The following is an 18,169-nucleotide window of genomic DNA, read 5'->3' as shown; positions in this document are numbered from 1 at the left end:
GCATTTAAACTGTGTGTTATATAACCTCATTTTGTGTACTGACTAGAACAATGGAAGCAGAATAACCAGAGCAATACTGACTGGCAGCAAGAGATGAGCAACACCACGGAAAAAAACAGAGATGAAAATGAGAAATTAATAAAACTGCAAAAAGAACTGAAGGTAAAATATGGTGATGTAATTCATACTTAGGTTTAAAACCATAACTTTCATTTAGAAGTCTAAATTTTTTTGTGTCATTATCTTCAAGAGCTGGGGCATGATGTGGCAAGTTCTTACACTGGTGAAGGAAACCTCCTCTAAAAACTGCAGTGTGCCAGTGCAGCAAAGTCTGGATGCGGTGTCTGTGTAATACACAGCATCACTGATGCCCCACAGTGCAGTGCACCCTTCGCTGTGGTGTGCTGCCATGGACGGTGCTTCTCTAGCCGGGCTCCTCTTACAGCTGTCCTGAACAGATGTCAGGAGCTGGATTGTTTCAGACCTTTTTCCCATCAGTTGCTTGGGCAAATAAATCAGACTCTTTAAAGATCTTGTGCTTGCTGTGTGACCTGTAAGCCCTTCCTGTTAGGCTGAGGGTTTACCTCTTAATTCTCCTTGGATTAGAAAGTAGACTTTTTTCCCAGGCAGCTTTTCAGGTGCCTCCTGTCTTGTGTGGGAGAATGTCTGACAAAAGGTTTGATTGTGGTAGAGAAGGAGGCAAAGTTGCTGTGGATTGAAGTAACATTCCTGGTTACACACTATCTCTGTTTACCATTCAAATTGTGCTGCTTTTTTTGCCTTTCAGTCTTGAAGTAGGTTTCCTAACGTGTCCTGCAAGGCAATATAAAAGTTTGGGAATTTGTAAGTAAAAAGGGTCTTTTTGCCATTACCTTTGGTGTAACTTTAATAGTGTTTGTGACTTACCCACAGCATTTTTAGAGGAAGAAAAGTCTGTTCCCTGAAGACATGCCAGTCTGAATAATAAGTTCTGAAAACTGCTACACAATCTTTTTAAATGGAAAAGAACAAATGAGAATGTAATGCTTGCACTTGGGAATATGCTGGAGTAAAACTGTGCTAGTATTTCTGTTATCTTTTTGAAACTAATGTGTTTAATGGTAATCTGGATTTTAAGACTTCTTTTTGTGTTGCTTAATCTCTGCCTATGGCTTTATTTCTGGTTCCACTAAAATAGGAGAATGAGGCAAAGTATCAAACTGAAAGAAAGAATTGGCTGGAGGAAAAAATGAGACTCATAAGTGAAGTGAAAGAAGCTGAGAGCCATCGCAACAGAGAAATGAGAAGATTTGCGGAGGACAGAAAACGTTGTGTAGAGCAACAAGCAGAAATTGTAAGTGACTGGAGGTCTCGGCAGAGTCCTCTAGCGTAAGTCTTCAGTACAGAGCAGATCTCGTGTCAAGTGTTAACAGTGTGGGCGCTTGAGGGGAGCTGGCCTTTGTCAAAGTCCCCTCATTTATCACATGGCAAAGCCTACATGAGATCATCTCCATGTGAAAAGGGAAGAACAGGAGTGGCACAAAATGAAAAAGCATAACACCTAATGGAAGTGAAAGTGCCTGTTCCTTTCTATCCTGTCACCAGCACTGCCTTGCTATGAATTCTTCAAACTTCATCTTGTGTGTAAAACACCAATAAGTAACCTATGCTTAAATGAATTGCTACTTAATGAAGCTGAGAAAACATACCTTGAAAAACAATATTTGTTGCTTGGCTTTTCTGGGAAAAAAAAAAGGGGGGGGGGGAAGCCTATGAGGCTTTAGAAGGAAGAGAAGAAGCAAGCAGTAGTTGACAAAAAAAGCTTCTTTCCAGTAAAAATACTTGGTCAAAATGCTAGTGGTTTTGCTTCCATATCACTTTCAAAGTAGAGTGACTGATAGTTAATAACAAGGTGGATACCTTGCCTGGTCACTGGGCTGTATCAAGGTTGTAATTTCTTAAGCATATGAAATTATTGTATGAATCTGTGCAATCTAAAACTGTACTTGCATCTAGAAGTAGTTAGCAATGACCTTCTGGACCTGCAATCAGTACAGGGGGGTGTTAGGAGCTTGGGACTACTTTCACTTTGTCTGTGACTTTGCTTGCCTGAGACTTTCCAGTAATAAAATCAGAAAGTGGGCAAGCAGGAGTGGTGGTTCTTGACAAAAATTCTCTTCACAAAGAGTATCAATTTAGATACCGTTTTTTCTCATTTGAAGCATGGTTTGCTTTTGTATATTTGTAGTGAAACTAGTTCTGTGTGAGCTTTTTAAGATCTACATAGGCTCTCAAGTCTACTAAGGCCATAAGATAGTACTGACTATGCCAAACTAAGCTGTCAGAACAGTTCAGATGGTTTGTAGAAGTGGTGTTCAAATCTAACCTTTTTTTTCCCCCATTCAGGAAAGACTTGCTGCACAGCTGGTAGAAAAGGCCAGCAATCTTCAAAAGTGGCATGAAGAAAGAGATCAGTTAGTAGAAGCTTTGGAAGTACAGCTCGAGACTTTGGCTTCTATCGCCATACAAAAAGATAAAGAAATAGCGGAACTGAAACAAGCGGCGGTGAAGGATTCAGGAAAGGTCCTCTCTCATTCTCTCTCTCTCTTGTTTCTGAGGGATTTTTTTTGTAGTTGGTTTTTGTGGTTTTTCTTTTGTTATTCACTAATTCTGCAAAACACTACATTTTGGCTCTATTTCAAACATATTGAAATTGTTTGCAGCTAATATAAAGCTTTATGCTTTTCTGAAACTGAATTTGTAACAGTAACTGAAGTTTCAAAACACTCAGTAGTTCAAATAAACACTCAAGTCTGTTTGATCATTGCGATTTGATTGGACTGGAAATCTGAAACAACTATCACATCTGCTGCCTTTTGCACAGAACCAAGAAGTTCATGAACAAATGGCAGGTGAACTTTTATAAAGTTCAAATGGGAGGTGAACTACATCAGTAAAGTAAAATAAAAAATTTTGCATGACATCTTCCCAGGCTGTTGTATGACCTTTCTTGGCTTTAAGTAGAGGCCACTCATACATGAAGTTGTTGGCTTTTTGTTGGACAGCTGGCTGTTTGACCTGCAATTCTAAAACTGGTGCTACTGAGTAATTGTAACGATGCTCATGCACATGTTAATTTCTTTTGCCAATCCTGCAATTTGTGGCAATTTTTGCTATGTTTATTAGGATGAGGGAACTGATACAGAAGAACTAAGAAAACAGCTGGCTGAGAAAGATGACTTTATAAAGGAATTGAAACAAGGCGTTAATCATAAAAGTCTTCAGTCTTTGGCAGAAGTACCTTTACCTGAAGGACAAGATAAAATAGATCAGTCTGTAAACAAAGAGGTATGTTTGTTATATTTATAGAAAGTATGTACTAATGATATGTTGTTAGTAACATCTTTGTTTTGTTGTTTTCTCAGTATATATTTCATCAACATGGGGAATCTCCCAAAAGTTACTTTCTGTAGTTCTTCGTACTTTAACTATATCATTAGTTCTGAGTTCTTGTTCATTCTTCTCTCTCCCTCTTTCAAGTTCCCTCTCAGAAAAAGAAGTACTTTAGTTAAGAGAATACCACCTCTCTATACACTATAAAACTTCTGTACCTGAGGGAAAAACTAGTTAACTAATCCAGATTCTAGAGATTTGAAGACATAATATTTGTGATGTCACCTCTGTTTGGTTATGTCAGTGCTAAGGGGATTTCAGCTCAGACAACTTTCCTGATACCACCTATAGTGTGGTAGTAGAGATGGTTCTGTAATTAGAGCTGCCAGCCCGTATGGGGTTCACAAGAACAGAACGGTATCTTGCATCTTACTTAAAAACAAAACAATATTTGAAGTTTACACAAAGAAAAGATCGACTTTGCATATTTCCTGAACAAAAATTAAAAGGCTTGCACCTGTACTGAGCCTTCTGATTCTGACCAAATCCCTGTGTGCTACGTGAGCAGTATTCAGTGAGGTAGTTTTCCTGTTAAACTGAATTAATGCTCCGTGATTCCATTGCTAACTAGTAATGAAGAGAGCTGAACATGGATTTCTAGCAGACCCTCCCCTGGCTGCTAGAAGATGCGATTCTCCTCTTGTGGCAGAACTGGGCTGAATGATGAAATGCATCTCTTCATCTCTCTCCTGTCTACTGCCAAATAAGACTGGCCAGTTTCTTGCTCCTTCGTCAGTTCAGCTGGTGCCGTATAGATAAAGCTTGTGATGTATGAGGGAGTAGAGAGGAGCTCTCAGAATGGTTATTGCTTTATACAGCTTTGTAATGGCAGCTAAGAGAGCACCATAAAATTAGTTATTTTTGCTATAAAATTAGTTACAGAGAAGAATTGTTGTGAACAGTTGGTGCTGAAGTATTTACCTCAAGCCAGTAGCCACAGTACTTGATGTTATGAATAAGGAGAGGCTACTACCAGGATTTTCATGTGATAAACTGTTATGGTGTGAAGTGAATGGGGTAGAGTTTTGGGGGGAAGTCAAATAATACTCAGGAAAGAGAGTGAAGAAGAAAATCTAAGGTGATCAAGACGATGTGTGTCTCCTGCCTTGTGAGGAGAGGCTAAGAAGCTGGCACTGTGATTAGGAGAGGTTAAGGCCACCAGAGGGTTGTGGGACTGAGGTTTACAAAATCATGGCTGCGATGGGTAGAACTGTCCTTGCTAAAATCCTGCAAGAACTGGGCAGCACTTCATGAAACCAATAGGAGGTAATTTTAAGACAGCTAAAATAACATATTCCTATATGAAGCAGTTAGTAATCTTCTGGAGGTGGTGGAAACAGTTACTGTCAGCAGGGATTAGAAAAATTTTGTAGTAAAAATCGATCAATATATTTTTAAATGGATACTCTGAGGGTTAGGCAGTGGTGTAGACTCTGACAATTGTAATGCACAGCTAAGAATGCTGGGAGAGTATGGAGAGGACAGATGACAAGGTGACCAGGATCACCATGTTATCCTTAAATAGCATCTCCCTTTGCCACTCTTGGGGCAGAATATTGAACTAGACGGACTGTTGGTGAGACCCAGCAGGGCACATCTCATGATGGCATCGTGAGTAGAGGTTACTGCCTTAAACTTGTGTTGTCTCTCAGCCCAGGTGTTCATTAGCTGTCTGCACTTGAGCTTTTACATTGTAGCTTTAGAAAAATCAAAATATTTTGAGGTTTACAGTTTAGCATAATCTTTTCTCATTCTAAATATTTACAGTTTATGGAAAAACAAAGCAGGACTAATCCTATACTTGGACAAAGTATTCCAGTTAGATATGATGCAGTTAAAGGGAATTATCCATTATCTCGATGTCCTAGCAGTGCCTCTTCATTAAGTGAGGTAGGTACAAAACTGAAATTTAAAAATTTTATGCAGTTGTATGGGTTTTGCTAAATGCAGAATAGGGAAGAAAATGTATCCTGTTGTCTGAATAATTCTAAAGTTTTATTCTGCAAATACCTTTCTTGGTGATCAGATCACCTGATTTTAGTGGCTTTTGGTAGAAATAAAAGATGTATAACATAATCATGTGAATAGCTATATCTGACTTCAGCTGCATGCTCTTGAAATCCTACCTCTCACCAATGCTTATGAAGTGGCTGATTATTATTGAAAAAATTTTAAATGGATGAGCAGTAGCAGGTCAGATTGGATTTGCTTTCTTCCACTACAGGATTCTTGTGTGTAGCTGTGTTAGCTAATGACACTAGCCATTGCTACGTAACTTTTTGATGGCTAACTCTCATGAAGTAGCAGTTATAAAGAAAAATGTTTTTGTTAGCCAACTCCATTCTTGGGAATGCAGTGGTGCTCGTATCCCCACTCAGAATCCCAGCAGAGCCTGTTGCAGAATGTGACTATCTCTGGGCTTTCCATGAGCTTTGATCACTTTCCTTTTTGAGAGGAGAGTGCCCTTAAAGAAGCCAGAGCAGCTGCTCTGTTTGGGACCCCACCAGCAGCAGTAGTAGCAGCCACCTGCAGTTTCTAACCACCAAGAACCCCAAAAGCCTATATTTCAGGTTTCATTCAAACAGCTGCTGAATCCATTCCTGTATGCTAGCCAGCAGCTGAACTGCTGCCACAGAGATGCAGGAGCTGGGAGGACCACAGCTCTAACTTGCTGGTTTTGCTAAGAAAAACGGGTTGGGTGGATGGTGGAAGGTAAGTGCTGCTGAGGAAGAAGAATTGTGCAAACTGACTTTTCCATCCCCCCCTCCCTGTGCAGTCCGTGCGGTTTGGCTGTGAGCAGGTACGAGACAAGGTTTTCAGCTTGTGGGCTGCGGGCTGCCTTAATGCCTGCTCTTCCTCCAGAGAACAGGTAGTGATGTAGAAGCCTCTCACAGGTTGAATTTGGCTTGTAGCTTGCTAGTTGGACCTTGTTACTTACACAGCTTCTCTGGTGTAGAAGGGGAAGGGAGAGTTCCTTAAAGATAGGCTAGAGAAAGGTTATACTTTTCTCTCAAAAGCTCCCACTACTGCCTAGCTCCTAAGGAGCAGCAGAGTTAAGGTGAAAGTCATGTCCATTCTACTACTGCTACTTGTGAAAACTGTGACTGTCTCTGCCCTTGAGCAAAATGACTTGGAAACAAAGTATCAGGCTGAGTTCAAGTTCTGTGATTGTGGATAGAAACGTTAACTTCGTTACATTTTAAAAAATGTAACAAAGATTTAGAAAGTAAGGGTTAAACTCTGCTATGGTTGAAGTAGATTCCTTCAATTAGAAGTGTTCTGAAAGTGAACAGCTGGGAAATGGAATGCTTACTTTGCAATCCATTGGGGGAAGATATGTATTATGGGTTTTTTAACTCAGTTATTTTAAAACTTGTGTTCTTAAAATTTCCATGTATTTGCAGGAGCATTCAGAAATTGCCCTTGACTCTTCAGAAGTGTCCACAGAAAGTGGAAATACTAGTTGGTTCCCAAAACCAGAGATGGAAATTCAGTTCACACCTCTGGAACCCGATAAGATGGAGGTGAAACACCAGGGCAGCACCTTACCAGTTACAGTTAAAGTGCTCAAGCCAAGAAAGAAAAGGACGAGTAAAGAGATGGATGAGGTATGACCTAGACCAACTGACAAAATGTGTTGTGCAGTTCTTCAATTTATTACTCTGATCATTTGTTAAAATCCTATCCTTTTGATTCTCACTGAGATCCTAAGGATATATACAGAGAATATTTAAACCTCTTCCCCCCCATGCCCTGCTCCCTGCCCAGTGGTGGATCTCTGGCCTATGTTGAATAAAGTCATAGATTTCAGTTTATCCAGACTCTGGATGCTTGTCCCTGATTGGTACTTCCTCTTTACCTTTTACATTTCTCTCTCCTTGCTCTTACTATTTGCTTCTGTCTCTGGCTGTGATCTGCAGGATTACAGACCAGTTCAATAGAACTGCTTCTTTTGGTTTAAGCAACCGTTGGTATCAATTATAATCTCTTCTAATAGTCAGTTACAAGTTAACCCCCTGGGCTTAATCAATGCATTTCAGAGTTTCAAGACCACTTCCTTTGACTTTTTCTGCAGTCTGTGTTTTCTTTGATCTTTTTGTACTTAGAGGGAATATACAGAACTAATTGCACGAGCACCTGAATCTCCCTGTTTTCTGTAGACCTTAATTCCTCTTTAATTCCTTCAGCTGTGCTAGGATATATGCACCAGCCTTCCTAGTGTGCTGGGGTGTTTACGTGCGAGACTAAGGCTTCACAGCAGTTCAGGGTGGTAAAAATCTTTTCTGCTCCTACTTGAACTGCACATTTCTTTCCTCTGCCTTTTATCAGCACTAGCACGAACACATCTCCAAGACACTTACAAAGGCTCTGAAACCCCGACACCTCATTGTGGTGGTACTTACATACTTGTAATCCTACTTGTGGGGCTTATGAATCTCTTTACTTCTAAGGACTTCTGCAGCTGACAGGTGAGTATAAGGGAGATGACCTGTGGATCATCTGCATAAGTGGTAAGTGATGCTTTGAGTCTCAGCTGGGGAGTGAAGTGTCTGATGCTTTTCTAGCATTCTCCTTCAAGTGTTCTCAAGTGATGTTTTTTTAATCTCTTAGTAAAATAGTTAAGGGAAATGGTCACTTCAGTGATTAGTGTTCAACAGTACTTCAATAAACTCATTTTGTTAAACTTGGATTGCAAAAGTAACTGTTAAAAGCTGTGTAAGTTAATTCATCTGGAATTGAACACTTCATTCTGGAATAATGTCCAGATTTGATTTAAACTTCCAATGTCTTGAACCAATTTTCTTTGAGAGGAGTATTCTCGTAGGCTGCTGGAAAAGTCAGTGTAAAAATAATCATCCTTCTGAAGGCACTGAAAAAGCACTGAACCTTCTCTACAGGTGGATATATTTCCTCTAACGCAGTCACCCATGTTTTGAGAAGACCGTTTTACCAATCCATTTGTAAATCCTCTCATAGTATAGATGTTCATACCCCGATGGGATGACAGTTAGCTAAGTAATTTTTCAATAACGTGGAACTAATTTTAAAAGTATTTTATTGCTGTTTTATTCACCTGAATGTTACCCTTAAATATTTATCTTCATGTTACATATGTCAAACAGAGATAGATTATAAAATGATTCAGTAACTTTAACTGTTAAAGTCTGCTGAAGACACAATTTGGTTTAAATTTCCTAAAACTGAAAAGCATTGTAAAAACTAAAACTAAGGACTGAGGGGAAATCTGTAGTGCTAAAATAACCACATACTGCTCATGTCAAATTTTTAAAAAAATAAAACAAAACCCTCTTGGTTTTTTAGAAACAAACAAACCCAAATCTTTTGCAGAGACTCCCTTCTAATTAGAGAACAAAATCCTCTTTCCATGTTCTGATGTTATCAGTTGGTATGGCTGTCGGTTATCGGAACGCTTGGCACCACTCCACAAGATAGAAGATGTCATTACAAGACAGCTTAACAACGGCACTGTGCTACCAACCTGTCACCATAAATCTGAATTTACACTTAGATTTATTAATTTCAATTTGTGTGTTGGCTTGTCAAATCTCTTCTCAAATCTCTGGACTTGTGAAAGGAGCAAACATTCTTATGCAGCAGTATCTTATCTATGTATTTTAATAGGATTCTTAAACACGTACGTTGTTTTCCTACTAAACTTTCTAAGCTAACCAAGGACAGTCAGTCTGTATTTGCCAGAACGTGTACTGGCTGCAGCCTACAGGGATTCACAGGGAAGGATGTTGCATGCTGAGTAGTTATGAAGACTAGTTTGAACATACTCTTAGCATATGTCATGTTATAGGCAATTCCTTTTGAAGTAAAACTAAGGTTTGTGTCATCTATATGCATGACAACTATAAAAATACGATTTTAGGCCTTAGTAGTAACCTGGGCAGGCTCAAAGGGTGGACAGTAGATTTATTTTCACCATCAGTTTTCTTCTGTTTTATAACTAGAGCAGCTGGTCTAATGAAACACTCTAAAACTTTGAATCTTTTTTTTTTTTTTTTAAAGAAACTATTTGTTTCCCATATTACTCATGCCCTTAAATGTATTCTGTGAAACTCTGACGATTTTTTTTCTTTTGGGTATAAAATAAGGTTGTCTACATTGCTTGCTGCGGCAGTATCATTAGTGTAATGAACAGAGGTATCAGTTGCAAAGCTCAAAATGTCAGCTTGAAAATAACATTGAAGTCAAACAAAATGGAATTAAACTTGAAGATAAGTCAACTTTTCGACTTAAACAATGATCTTGTATTTCTGTACAGATGTCTTCTACACAGAAGAAAAGAAAAGAATACCCCTTAAGAAAGCAAGAATCTACTTCAAGTAAAAAGTCAGCTAAAAAGAAAGATGGAACACTACAAAAAATTGGAGATTTTTTCCAAAGTTCTCCTATTACTATTCACTCTAAAGGTTTGTACAGAATAAATAAGGCTTATTCCATGTTATCTGGGTATTGTAGAAGAGCTTTTTTCTACTGTAATCTGTTAATGTATGTGCTGTTAAAGGCCACGTCTGCTGCATCCAGTTGTTCTTTCATTTATGAAACAATGGAGTCTGAGCTGGGGCCTGCTCTGCTGAATCTTGCAGAGTAGAAGAGGCCGACTGGATTACAAGGACCACATGGTTCTAAAGTTTAGGTTAAGTGTGAAAGGTAAGCCAGGTAGAGCAGAAGGATGCAGTGTGGAGTATGTGCGGATAAATCGATCCTAAAAGCAATGGTAAGCTCAAAATGTCTGAGTTACTTTGTTCTTGCTTACAGTAAAACAGTTAAAGGCAATTTCAGAAACCTGACCTGCTGATCTAAAAAAATCAAGAGTTGAATTCAAACCCAGATCTGACCTTGTTCCATAAGCAATCCCTCCCCCGCCTCCTGCTTTGTTTCTGTGGAAATTGTGTTAATGTTTTTTGAAGTATGTATGTGGGAGAGGAAGATTAGTTCTCCAGAGTCTGAAAGCTGGTATCTCCTGAAAATATGTGGAAGACTTCAATAAACTGGCTATGAAGCAATTAATGGATTTCATTAAGTTTAAGCATAGCCTTGGGAAAATTAACTGCTAGGACTTTCCATTGAAGAATATATTTTTATCCTTTCCTACAGTAAGACATTGTTGAAAGAACGCAGAGGGAGCCCAGCCATCATTTAATGCACAAAGGCTCAACTTTATTAGTACTCACACTTCTTTTATATCTACAATAATTAGTTCATACATATTGCAAAAAGCAAGCTCCTTATAGGTTGCTAAGGTTAGATACCTTGGTTGCTAAGGTTAAATACCAATCCCACCCCTTATGATTTCTGCAAGGCCTTCTACATAGTCTTGCTTCTGTTCTTTGTTCTTCTTTGATACTTTTCGGTATTTACCCATCACGTCGCCGTTGTCAGCAGTTCCTCGGTGCTGTGCCCTTTCTCACGTAGCCAGTTGTTAGCAAACTGCTCCACATCTCCCCCGTTTTCTTTTTGCACTTGTACTAAAAATATTGCAGAGGCAGTCTTCTGCAGGGCCCTTTGCAGAAGACTGACAATACATGGCAACATCAAAAGTACAACCACAATTACCAAGATCACTACCCCTATAGACTTGATCAGAGATATTAACCATCCTGAAAGTCCCCATTCTTTTAACCAGCTTTCAATCCCTAATCCATCTACTTGTTTCAAGCTGTGCAGGCCTTCTTGCAATTTCCTAATCTTTGCATGGACTGAAGAATAATTGTCTGTCAGGTTCATGCAACACATTCCTTCAAATTCCTCACATCCATGGCCTTGTGCTAAAAGCAAAAAATCAATAGCTGCTCTATTTTGTAATACTGCATGGTTAACACTTTCTACATCTGCTGTAAGCCGATCTAAAATTTCAGAAGTGCGATTAAGCTCATCTTTTGCCCAACATCCTATCTGTTTTGCTAAGTTCATGGCTTTATTAGCCGCTCCTCCTGGCAAAATAGTTGCAACTAACACCTGTGTAAATTCTGTCCAGAATCGTGGCTCTCCTATCCCACTACAATCTAGTTCATGTATGGACCGCTGCGTCCTGGTTCTGTTAGTAAGTTTCATCAAGGCAGACATATTCGGGTGAAATAAACTTAGTCGTCCCAGGTAACAGGGACCTCCCTGTGGATGTATCGGTATACCATTCCAGGCTCTGTCACCACATATTAAAAAGATTCCTGTTGGTAGCTCTCTTGCTGTTGTTATGTTGCTACCATTACAGCTTGAATATAGTTGCTCATACACATTACCAGGGTCTAATGCTGAATCTAATGAAGCCCACATCTTCCTGTGTGTATTAAGGTGTTCCTGCCTTGGCAGAAAGCTGACCCATTTTCCAGTTCTTTCAGTTGTTATGCTAGCATTTGCACTTCCAAAAAGCTCCAATTCCTCAGGTGGGGATTCTAATGTTGTATTTAGTGATAATATAAGCTCACACTGATGTTTCCCATCATCCTCTGTATAAGCCGCACTGCATAGTGTCTGATTCACAACATAACTACAAAACTCTCCAGGTTTCCACACTGGAAGTCCAACCAAACAAGTACGGAATGGATGGTTGATACTTCCTAAAGCCAAACAGAGTGATGACTGTCCTGTCAAGTTGGCCAACGTTACCCACACATTTTCCCTTGGCTGACTAAACCTCATCAATGCATCTATTGCTCCACTTAGTGTGAGAATGTAAAGACAAATTATACCTCTTTGTTTCATTGTTTTACCTTTTTCCCTATTGTTAGATATCGTCTCTGCATCTGTCCCCACCTACGGGGAGTAACCTGCATCCATGTAGGGATAGCACTATGTATGAAACACTCAGTCTGTAAGTGCACAGATTTTGATTCTTGCACTAGCCGCTGTCCGTGATGCTGTAACCACCAAACAGCCGCTGACAAGAATAATGACTCCTGATTTTCCCACAGATATAGACACTCTTGAGCTGGCTGTCCTGTGAACCTTGCAAGTGCACTCAGTGGATTCTCATGAATCCATGCATTACGACAATTAATGCACCTTGACCCAAAATATAGCTGTGATTGATGTATCCAATATCTTTTCTCACACCCCCCACAGAATAGTTTTACCCAGGCCTTATGGTCTTGACTCTGGCAGCCTAAGCAAGCGTGACTAACCCTTGTCACACTAACATTTAACCATTCAATAATTCCCCAAACATCTGACAGCGTTGTCCAGTAAAGTGAATGTCCGAGTAGACTCTCAATCCCCGCTAGAACCGGCTGAATCTTCAGTCGCTGTCGATGAACTTGTCTCTCTTCCGGCGTCATTGGGAGGTGCGGCAGGTTTCGCCCATCTCGCTGGAACCCATGCGGTGCCTGTTGGTGTAGAAACACAAAGATATCCCCTTGAAATGACAGGTGAACAGTCTTTCTGGGTCTCGTACTCAGATTCAGTGTTAGCAGGGTCAGGCTTCCTGTGGATCCGAAGCCTTTATTTCCGCGACTCTCCTCAGTTACTGGTCGTATTGTTTGAGTCACTTGTGGCAGGGGCACCAGCTGTGCAATCCGTTGTCCCTGTGCAATCTTTACTGGTGGATTCAGTGTATATGCCATAATATAGATTTCACCTTCATAATCTGCATCGATAACTCCCGGTAAAACAAATAGTCCACATTGTGATGCCGATGATCTTCCTAATAATAAAGCTCCCATGGCTCTCCCATTAATGATGATAGGTCCTCGTACGTTCGTAGATATTGTTTGAGGATTATTTGTTAACAGAATAACATCTACTGCTGCTGCCAGGTCCAACCCGAGACTTCCCCGGGTGGCGGGTTGAAGGACTGCGCTGCGGCTGCAATTTTCGTCGTCGCGCGGCGGCCGGCGAACGCGCTCCGTGTGGAGTTTCCCGACCGTCTGTGGCAAGCCCCCTCATTATGGGAGTTGGATCGGCAAGTTTGACACCATACATTTCTGGCTGTACAACTCTTTCGTACATGCCCTGGAGCTCCGCATCGGTAACACCGCAGCTGCCCCTTTTGAGGTGTTTGCACTCTACCTGCTGGCGAGGTCTGGAGAGGCGCAAGGGCTGCCATAACCTGACTTTGAGTAGCTTGAGCCTGTTCTTTCATTCCTTCCCCTAATTTCTTTATTGCCTCTACAAGAAAAGCCTGAGGTCCAGTGGGTATCGATGATGCCTTTTCAAGTGCCTCCTCTACAGTCCAATTTGCCCTTAATGTATTCAGTAAACTCTTTGTAGCAGGATTGCCATTTTGTGAAATACATTGTTTTAAGAGAGCACCCTGCATGTGGATAGGTACTCTTGCTCTTTCAATTGCATTTACCAACTTATCTACAAAACTGCCCAAGGTCTCTTCTCTCCCTTGCTTAATCCCCATATACATTGGAACTCCGCCTGGTTCTTTCACTTGCTCTATGGCTTCTCTCACTAACCTCATTGCCTCTCTCACCTTATCCGGACCGAGCAATGCTTGAGCTTCTACTCTAGCATAAGGTCCTAACCCCATTAATTCATCCATTGTGATCCCTTGTAATGGATCTCCTGCTTGCCGCTGTACCGCTACCGATTCTAATACTTTCGCTTGCCAATGCGCATTAAACAACAACAACTGACTAGGAGAGAAAATTAACTTTGCTATACCCCGACAATCTACAGGCAAAAGAAGTTGAGTGCTCCAGAGATAATCTAACATTTGACGAACCGGTTCACCAGTAACACCATAAGAACTCACTGTAGAGCGCAATTGTGACAAAAGCTTCCAATCTAATGCCGTAACAGTAGCATTTATTCCACCAGCTGGGTTCGGCTGAAACTGAACTGGAAAAGCCATTGCTGTCGCCATCTGAGTCATCGCCTCATCCCCTTTTTCTAACCCCTCTCGTGCCAATGCATTCCAAGCCCGACACCTTTCTTTAGCGATCTCTATCCCCAGCCCATCTTCTGAGCCAGGAGTAGAATTCTCGCTTTCCGGCGTCACAGTGTGGCTGGACGCGTCAGGGCTACTCAGGACGGGGGCGGGGGGAGCGGTAGGGAGAACTCGTTCTGAGCTTTCCTGTCCCGTCTCTTCGGAACGCAAAGGTGGTAAAACAAGCTCACGAAACGTAGGCGGTAATGGCCACCTAGTTTCCTCCTCCCCATATCTGGTGTTTTTCTCTTTTGCCGCAACTGCGCCCTGTGCAGCTCTTTTTTCAGCCTGATACCTTAGCAATTCATTATGAACCACCCTCCATAACTTTCCCAACTTTTTTGCTGTCTTATCATCATTCAATGTTAATTCCCATAATTTATCTCCAAATTTTCGCCATTCCGATAATTCATGAACTGTATGTGGATTAATAAAACAACCTTGCTCTACCCCATAAGCTAAAAGCCCCTGAAGATCCTTTTTTACATCTATTCCCTCAACCCGGCGTTGTGTCAGCCAGGATGCAAATAAATCATATGCTGCTTGCCTGTCCATACCTGAATTTTTTCCGTTGCAGCCTTTCCAGGTCTCGGCAGCACGTATCAGCAGGGTTCACCTCTTATGACACCCAGGGCGCGGGCCTTTTCTCTTATTTCAGTAGCCTTTCGCCGTCCTCGCTGCTTAAGGACCTGAACCACTTTCTCTGGTCTTTATCCTTCGTGGCGCCTGATACGTCCTTTGGCACGTATCACGTCGCGGTCACCATTTGTTGAAAGAACGCAGAGGGAGCCCAGCCATCATTTAATGCACAAAGGCTCAACTTTATTAGTACTCACACTTCTTTTATATCTACAATAATTAGTTCATACATATTGCAAAAAGCAAGCTCCTTATAGGTTGCTAAGGTTAGATACCTTGGTTGCTAAGGTTAAATACCAATCCCACCCCTTATGATTTCTGCAAGGCCTTCTACATAGTCTTGCTTCTGTTCTTTGTTCTTCTTTGATACTTTTCGGTATTTACCCATCACGTCGCCGTTGTCAGCAGTTCCTCGGTGCTGTGCCCTTTCTCACGTAGCCAGTTGTTAGCAAACTGCTCCACAAGACATGATTTCTGAGTTACTGGGTTTTTTTTAAAAAAAAGATTAAAATTAGCAGAGGGCACAAAGAATCATCAGTGTTAAATTCTAAAAGACACTACTATTTGGCTGGTTAAAACAAGGTCAGTCACTATCCAACATGGACAGTTAAAATTAAGATAGTGGGATTTTTAAAATTTTCTGCATGTCAGAGTGGTTCCATGAGGACAACATGTCATTATCAGTGGAAGCCAGATTCAGACTAATCAAAATTTCACCCTGGAAATACTTAATTTGAGCAAATGAGGTCTAATTTGTAACCTTTATTACCATGTCCTGTGTTTTTTCCCTCTTTTGCATAACTTAGTATTGATTGGGATCTCTTCTTTCCTTCTAGCTCATAAGATGCACACACTCATCTCTTCATAGAGCGGGTGCTAGTTTGATAAAACTATACAAGTACATAGAGAAAATTGACTCAGCCTTGTGCTTCTGTCAGTACAAAGAAGTTAAGCCTGGTTTTCAATTCCTGTTGTATTTAACATCCAGTGAAATCTGAATCCCAATTGATTTTTTTGGTGCTATTTAAATGTGTCCTTTAAGCTTTTGCGTTTGAAGCTATAGAAAACTGTTTCTGGATATAGAAGACTGTGGTAGTCAAATACATACCACTTCTGAATTTTTATGTTTAAATTTCAGACTACACCTGTTTCATTTTTTAAACTGGTTTTAATAAACCTTTATTCATTAAACCTTTATTCATTAATTTTGAGGCTCATAAACCAATAAGATTTACGATAAAATTTTTCTTGTAGCAAAGCAGCTGATGGCAACAATAAGCTCTCCCAAGTCTGCAGAACCAGAAAGTGTCGAAGGAAAGGAGCTCGAGCCAGAACGAGCTAAGAGAAAGCTGTATTCAACTGACAGTTTTTGCTCTCTAGATGTCCCTGATTCTTCGGTAAGTGATTACGGGTTAGTGTTCTGTCCGCTGTAATCTATTTCTGTAATCTGGGCTTAAAATAAGCTATTGGGGGGACAGAACAAACCTGATCGAGTCAAACTGCAGAAGAGGTTTGAAAGTACTGACTTATGTCTTGATTCTACCTGACCATTCCTTTTGGTCTTTTCTTCCCGATGCATTACTTTAATTGTCTCTGTTTTCTCACCTCTCTTCTCTGCGGGTGACTGCTGACTTGCTGTATCACCCCGACAGTAGTCACTTCACATTTGGAGTCTTAGATACCTTAGCTGTGGTATGTGGAGTGTTACTTTTTCCTCTAGTACAGCAGTTGAGTCTTAATCTGTTTTTCCAGTAGTTGGTGTTCATTTAAGAGTAGCATGAAGGGATAATAGAAATAGAGACCATGAAGGAATCCATAGATTTGGAATAGCCTGACTGAAACACTGAAGAGAAAGGTCTGTGTGTACAGTGAACTTTGCAGGGCAAGTGAGCACCTGAGGTAATTTCCGATTCCTTTTCTGCCCAGCTGCTATTATGGTTACTTTAGGATTTGGATACAGCCATGCTTTTCAAAGCACAGTTTCAGTAGCCTTCTGTGTGTGCTTAAATTGCGTTGCCCTGTCTAAGCCAGCCTATAGAGAGTCTTATAGGCCAGGGCTTGATGGACGGTTTCTGAAATCCAGCTTTATGGTTTTGTCAGTAACTAAAGTGCTGAGCGTGCTCTGGCTGTTAGAAGTACATCTCTTCATTCTGTTCAGTCCTCCTTCATTCGCTCTGGTGAGCATTTGCCCATACCGAGTTATTCTGTTGACTTTTCTGTAAATTGTATGAATAGATGCAGCAGTAACCAAAATGCTGTCCACAGGAGGCTGAAAGAAATGACAGGAAGGCAGGGCAAAAGAAGCTAAGGAGCTTGGAAGTGGAAGGAAAAGTTAAAGACTGAATCCCGGGAAAGTCAGAAAGCTAAAGAAATTTAAGCTAAAAATATGTTTTCTGAACACTTCCTGTTTCACAAAATGAGTATTAGAGATAAGAAGTGAGAGCTGCTTTCAGATCACTGTTCTCTTTGGACTTTGATATTTGTTTCAGCAAAAAATGGGATTTCATATGTTCCCAGTATTTTTTGCTTATTATGATGCACTAAAATGGTGTCTCTATTCTGGAGACCTCTGACTAAAAGATAATAGGCAAAATGAATTCTGAAAACAGCTTCTGGGAAAAACCATGTTATTGGTTACGTGGGTCTAGAAGTGCATGTCATTTGTCCCTGGAGAAATGCTGAGTAACTCTTGAAATATCATCTTTTTCAGGTCTTTATAGAACAAAAAGAGAAGGAAAGTGATCAGCTAATCATCAAGCGACAGCTACGCTCAAAAAGAGCTAAATAATCTTGCAAAAGCATGTTTGTATTTTCTAGTTAAGGCATATTTACAGTGTATTATTTCAGGTGATTGTATATAGGAAGTAATAGGTACTTAGTCATGCTCCAAAGTGTTTATAGAGATGTACAGAATTGTTCTGATGGGTTACTGTTCTGATTCCATTAAAGTTGAAATACTGTTCAAGAAGTTTGTTCTGAATCTTTTTTTTTTTAGGAATGGTGTCTTTGGAAGTGTTCATAATTTATCCATTGTGCAGTAAGAACTATGCCTGTGTGGAATGGTTTAAGTTGTTTTTTTCAGCCGGCCAATATACCTACCATAACTTTTAATGAAAAAAAAAATGAGTATGCAATAAATTCTGTGAAGTGACAAAAAAAGGAATTGGCACTATGTGGAGAAATACGATGTTTTTT

The 18,169-nt window shown here is 40.4% G+C and overlaps 2 protein-coding genes across 2 annotated transcripts; both read left to right on the top strand.

Annotated features, from left to right (window-relative positions):
- Window positions 1-93: 93 nt before the first annotated feature.
- On the top strand, window positions 94-4,207 carry LOC141938481 (kinesin-like protein KIF20B). The gene is made up of 4 exons (XM_074857340.1): window positions 94-162; window positions 1,178-1,333; window positions 2,386-2,562; window positions 4,169-4,207. The coding sequence occupies exons 1-4, from the start codon at window positions 94-96 to the stop codon at window positions 4,205-4,207; spliced, it is 441 nt and encodes a 146-aa protein (XP_074713441.1).
- Window positions 4,208-9,206: 4,999 nt separating this feature from the next.
- On the top strand, window positions 9,207-18,043 carry LOC141938477 (kinesin-like protein KIF20B). The gene is made up of 3 exons (XM_074857338.1): window positions 9,207-9,872; window positions 16,229-16,371; window positions 17,685-18,043. The coding sequence occupies exons 1-3, from the start codon at window positions 9,725-9,727 to the stop codon at window positions 17,760-17,762; spliced, it is 369 nt and encodes a 122-aa protein (XP_074713439.1). The 5' UTR covers window positions 9,207-9,724; the 3' UTR covers window positions 17,763-18,043.
- The last annotated feature ends 126 nt before the right edge of the window (window positions 18,044-18,169 follow it).

This window comes from Strix uralensis, unplaced genomic scaffold (assembly GCF_047716275.1).
Source record: "Strix uralensis isolate ZFMK-TIS-50842 unplaced genomic scaffold, bStrUra1 scaffold_72, whole genome shotgun sequence".
Lineage (NCBI taxonomy): Eukaryota > Metazoa > Chordata > Aves > Strigiformes > Strigidae > Strix > Strix uralensis.
This window is presented reverse-complemented; position numbering and strand designations above follow the sequence as displayed.

Coding starts and splice junctions, on each gene's coding strand:
- LOC141938481 (XM_074857340.1), top strand. CDS start 94: ATGAGCAACACCACGGAAAAAAACAGAGATGAAAATGAGAAATTAATA. Junction 1,334..2,385: donor TAGAGCAACAAGCAGAAATT/GTAAGTGACTGG, acceptor TCCCCCATTCAG/GAAAGACTTGCTGCACAGCT. Junction 2,563..4,168: donor CGGTGAAGGATTCAGGAAAG/GTCCTCTCTCAT, acceptor CTCCTTCGTCAG/TTCAGCTGGTGCCGTATAGA.
- LOC141938477 (XM_074857338.1), top strand. CDS start 9,725: ATGTCTTCTACACAGAAGAAAAGAAAAGAATACCCCTTAAGAAAGCAA. Junction 9,873..16,228: donor TATTACTATTCACTCTAAAG/GTTTGTACAGAA, acceptor TTTTTCTTGTAG/CAAAGCAGCTGATGGCAACA. Junction 16,372..17,684: donor TAGATGTCCCTGATTCTTCG/GTAAGTGATTAC, acceptor CATCTTTTTCAG/GTCTTTATAGAACAAAAAGA.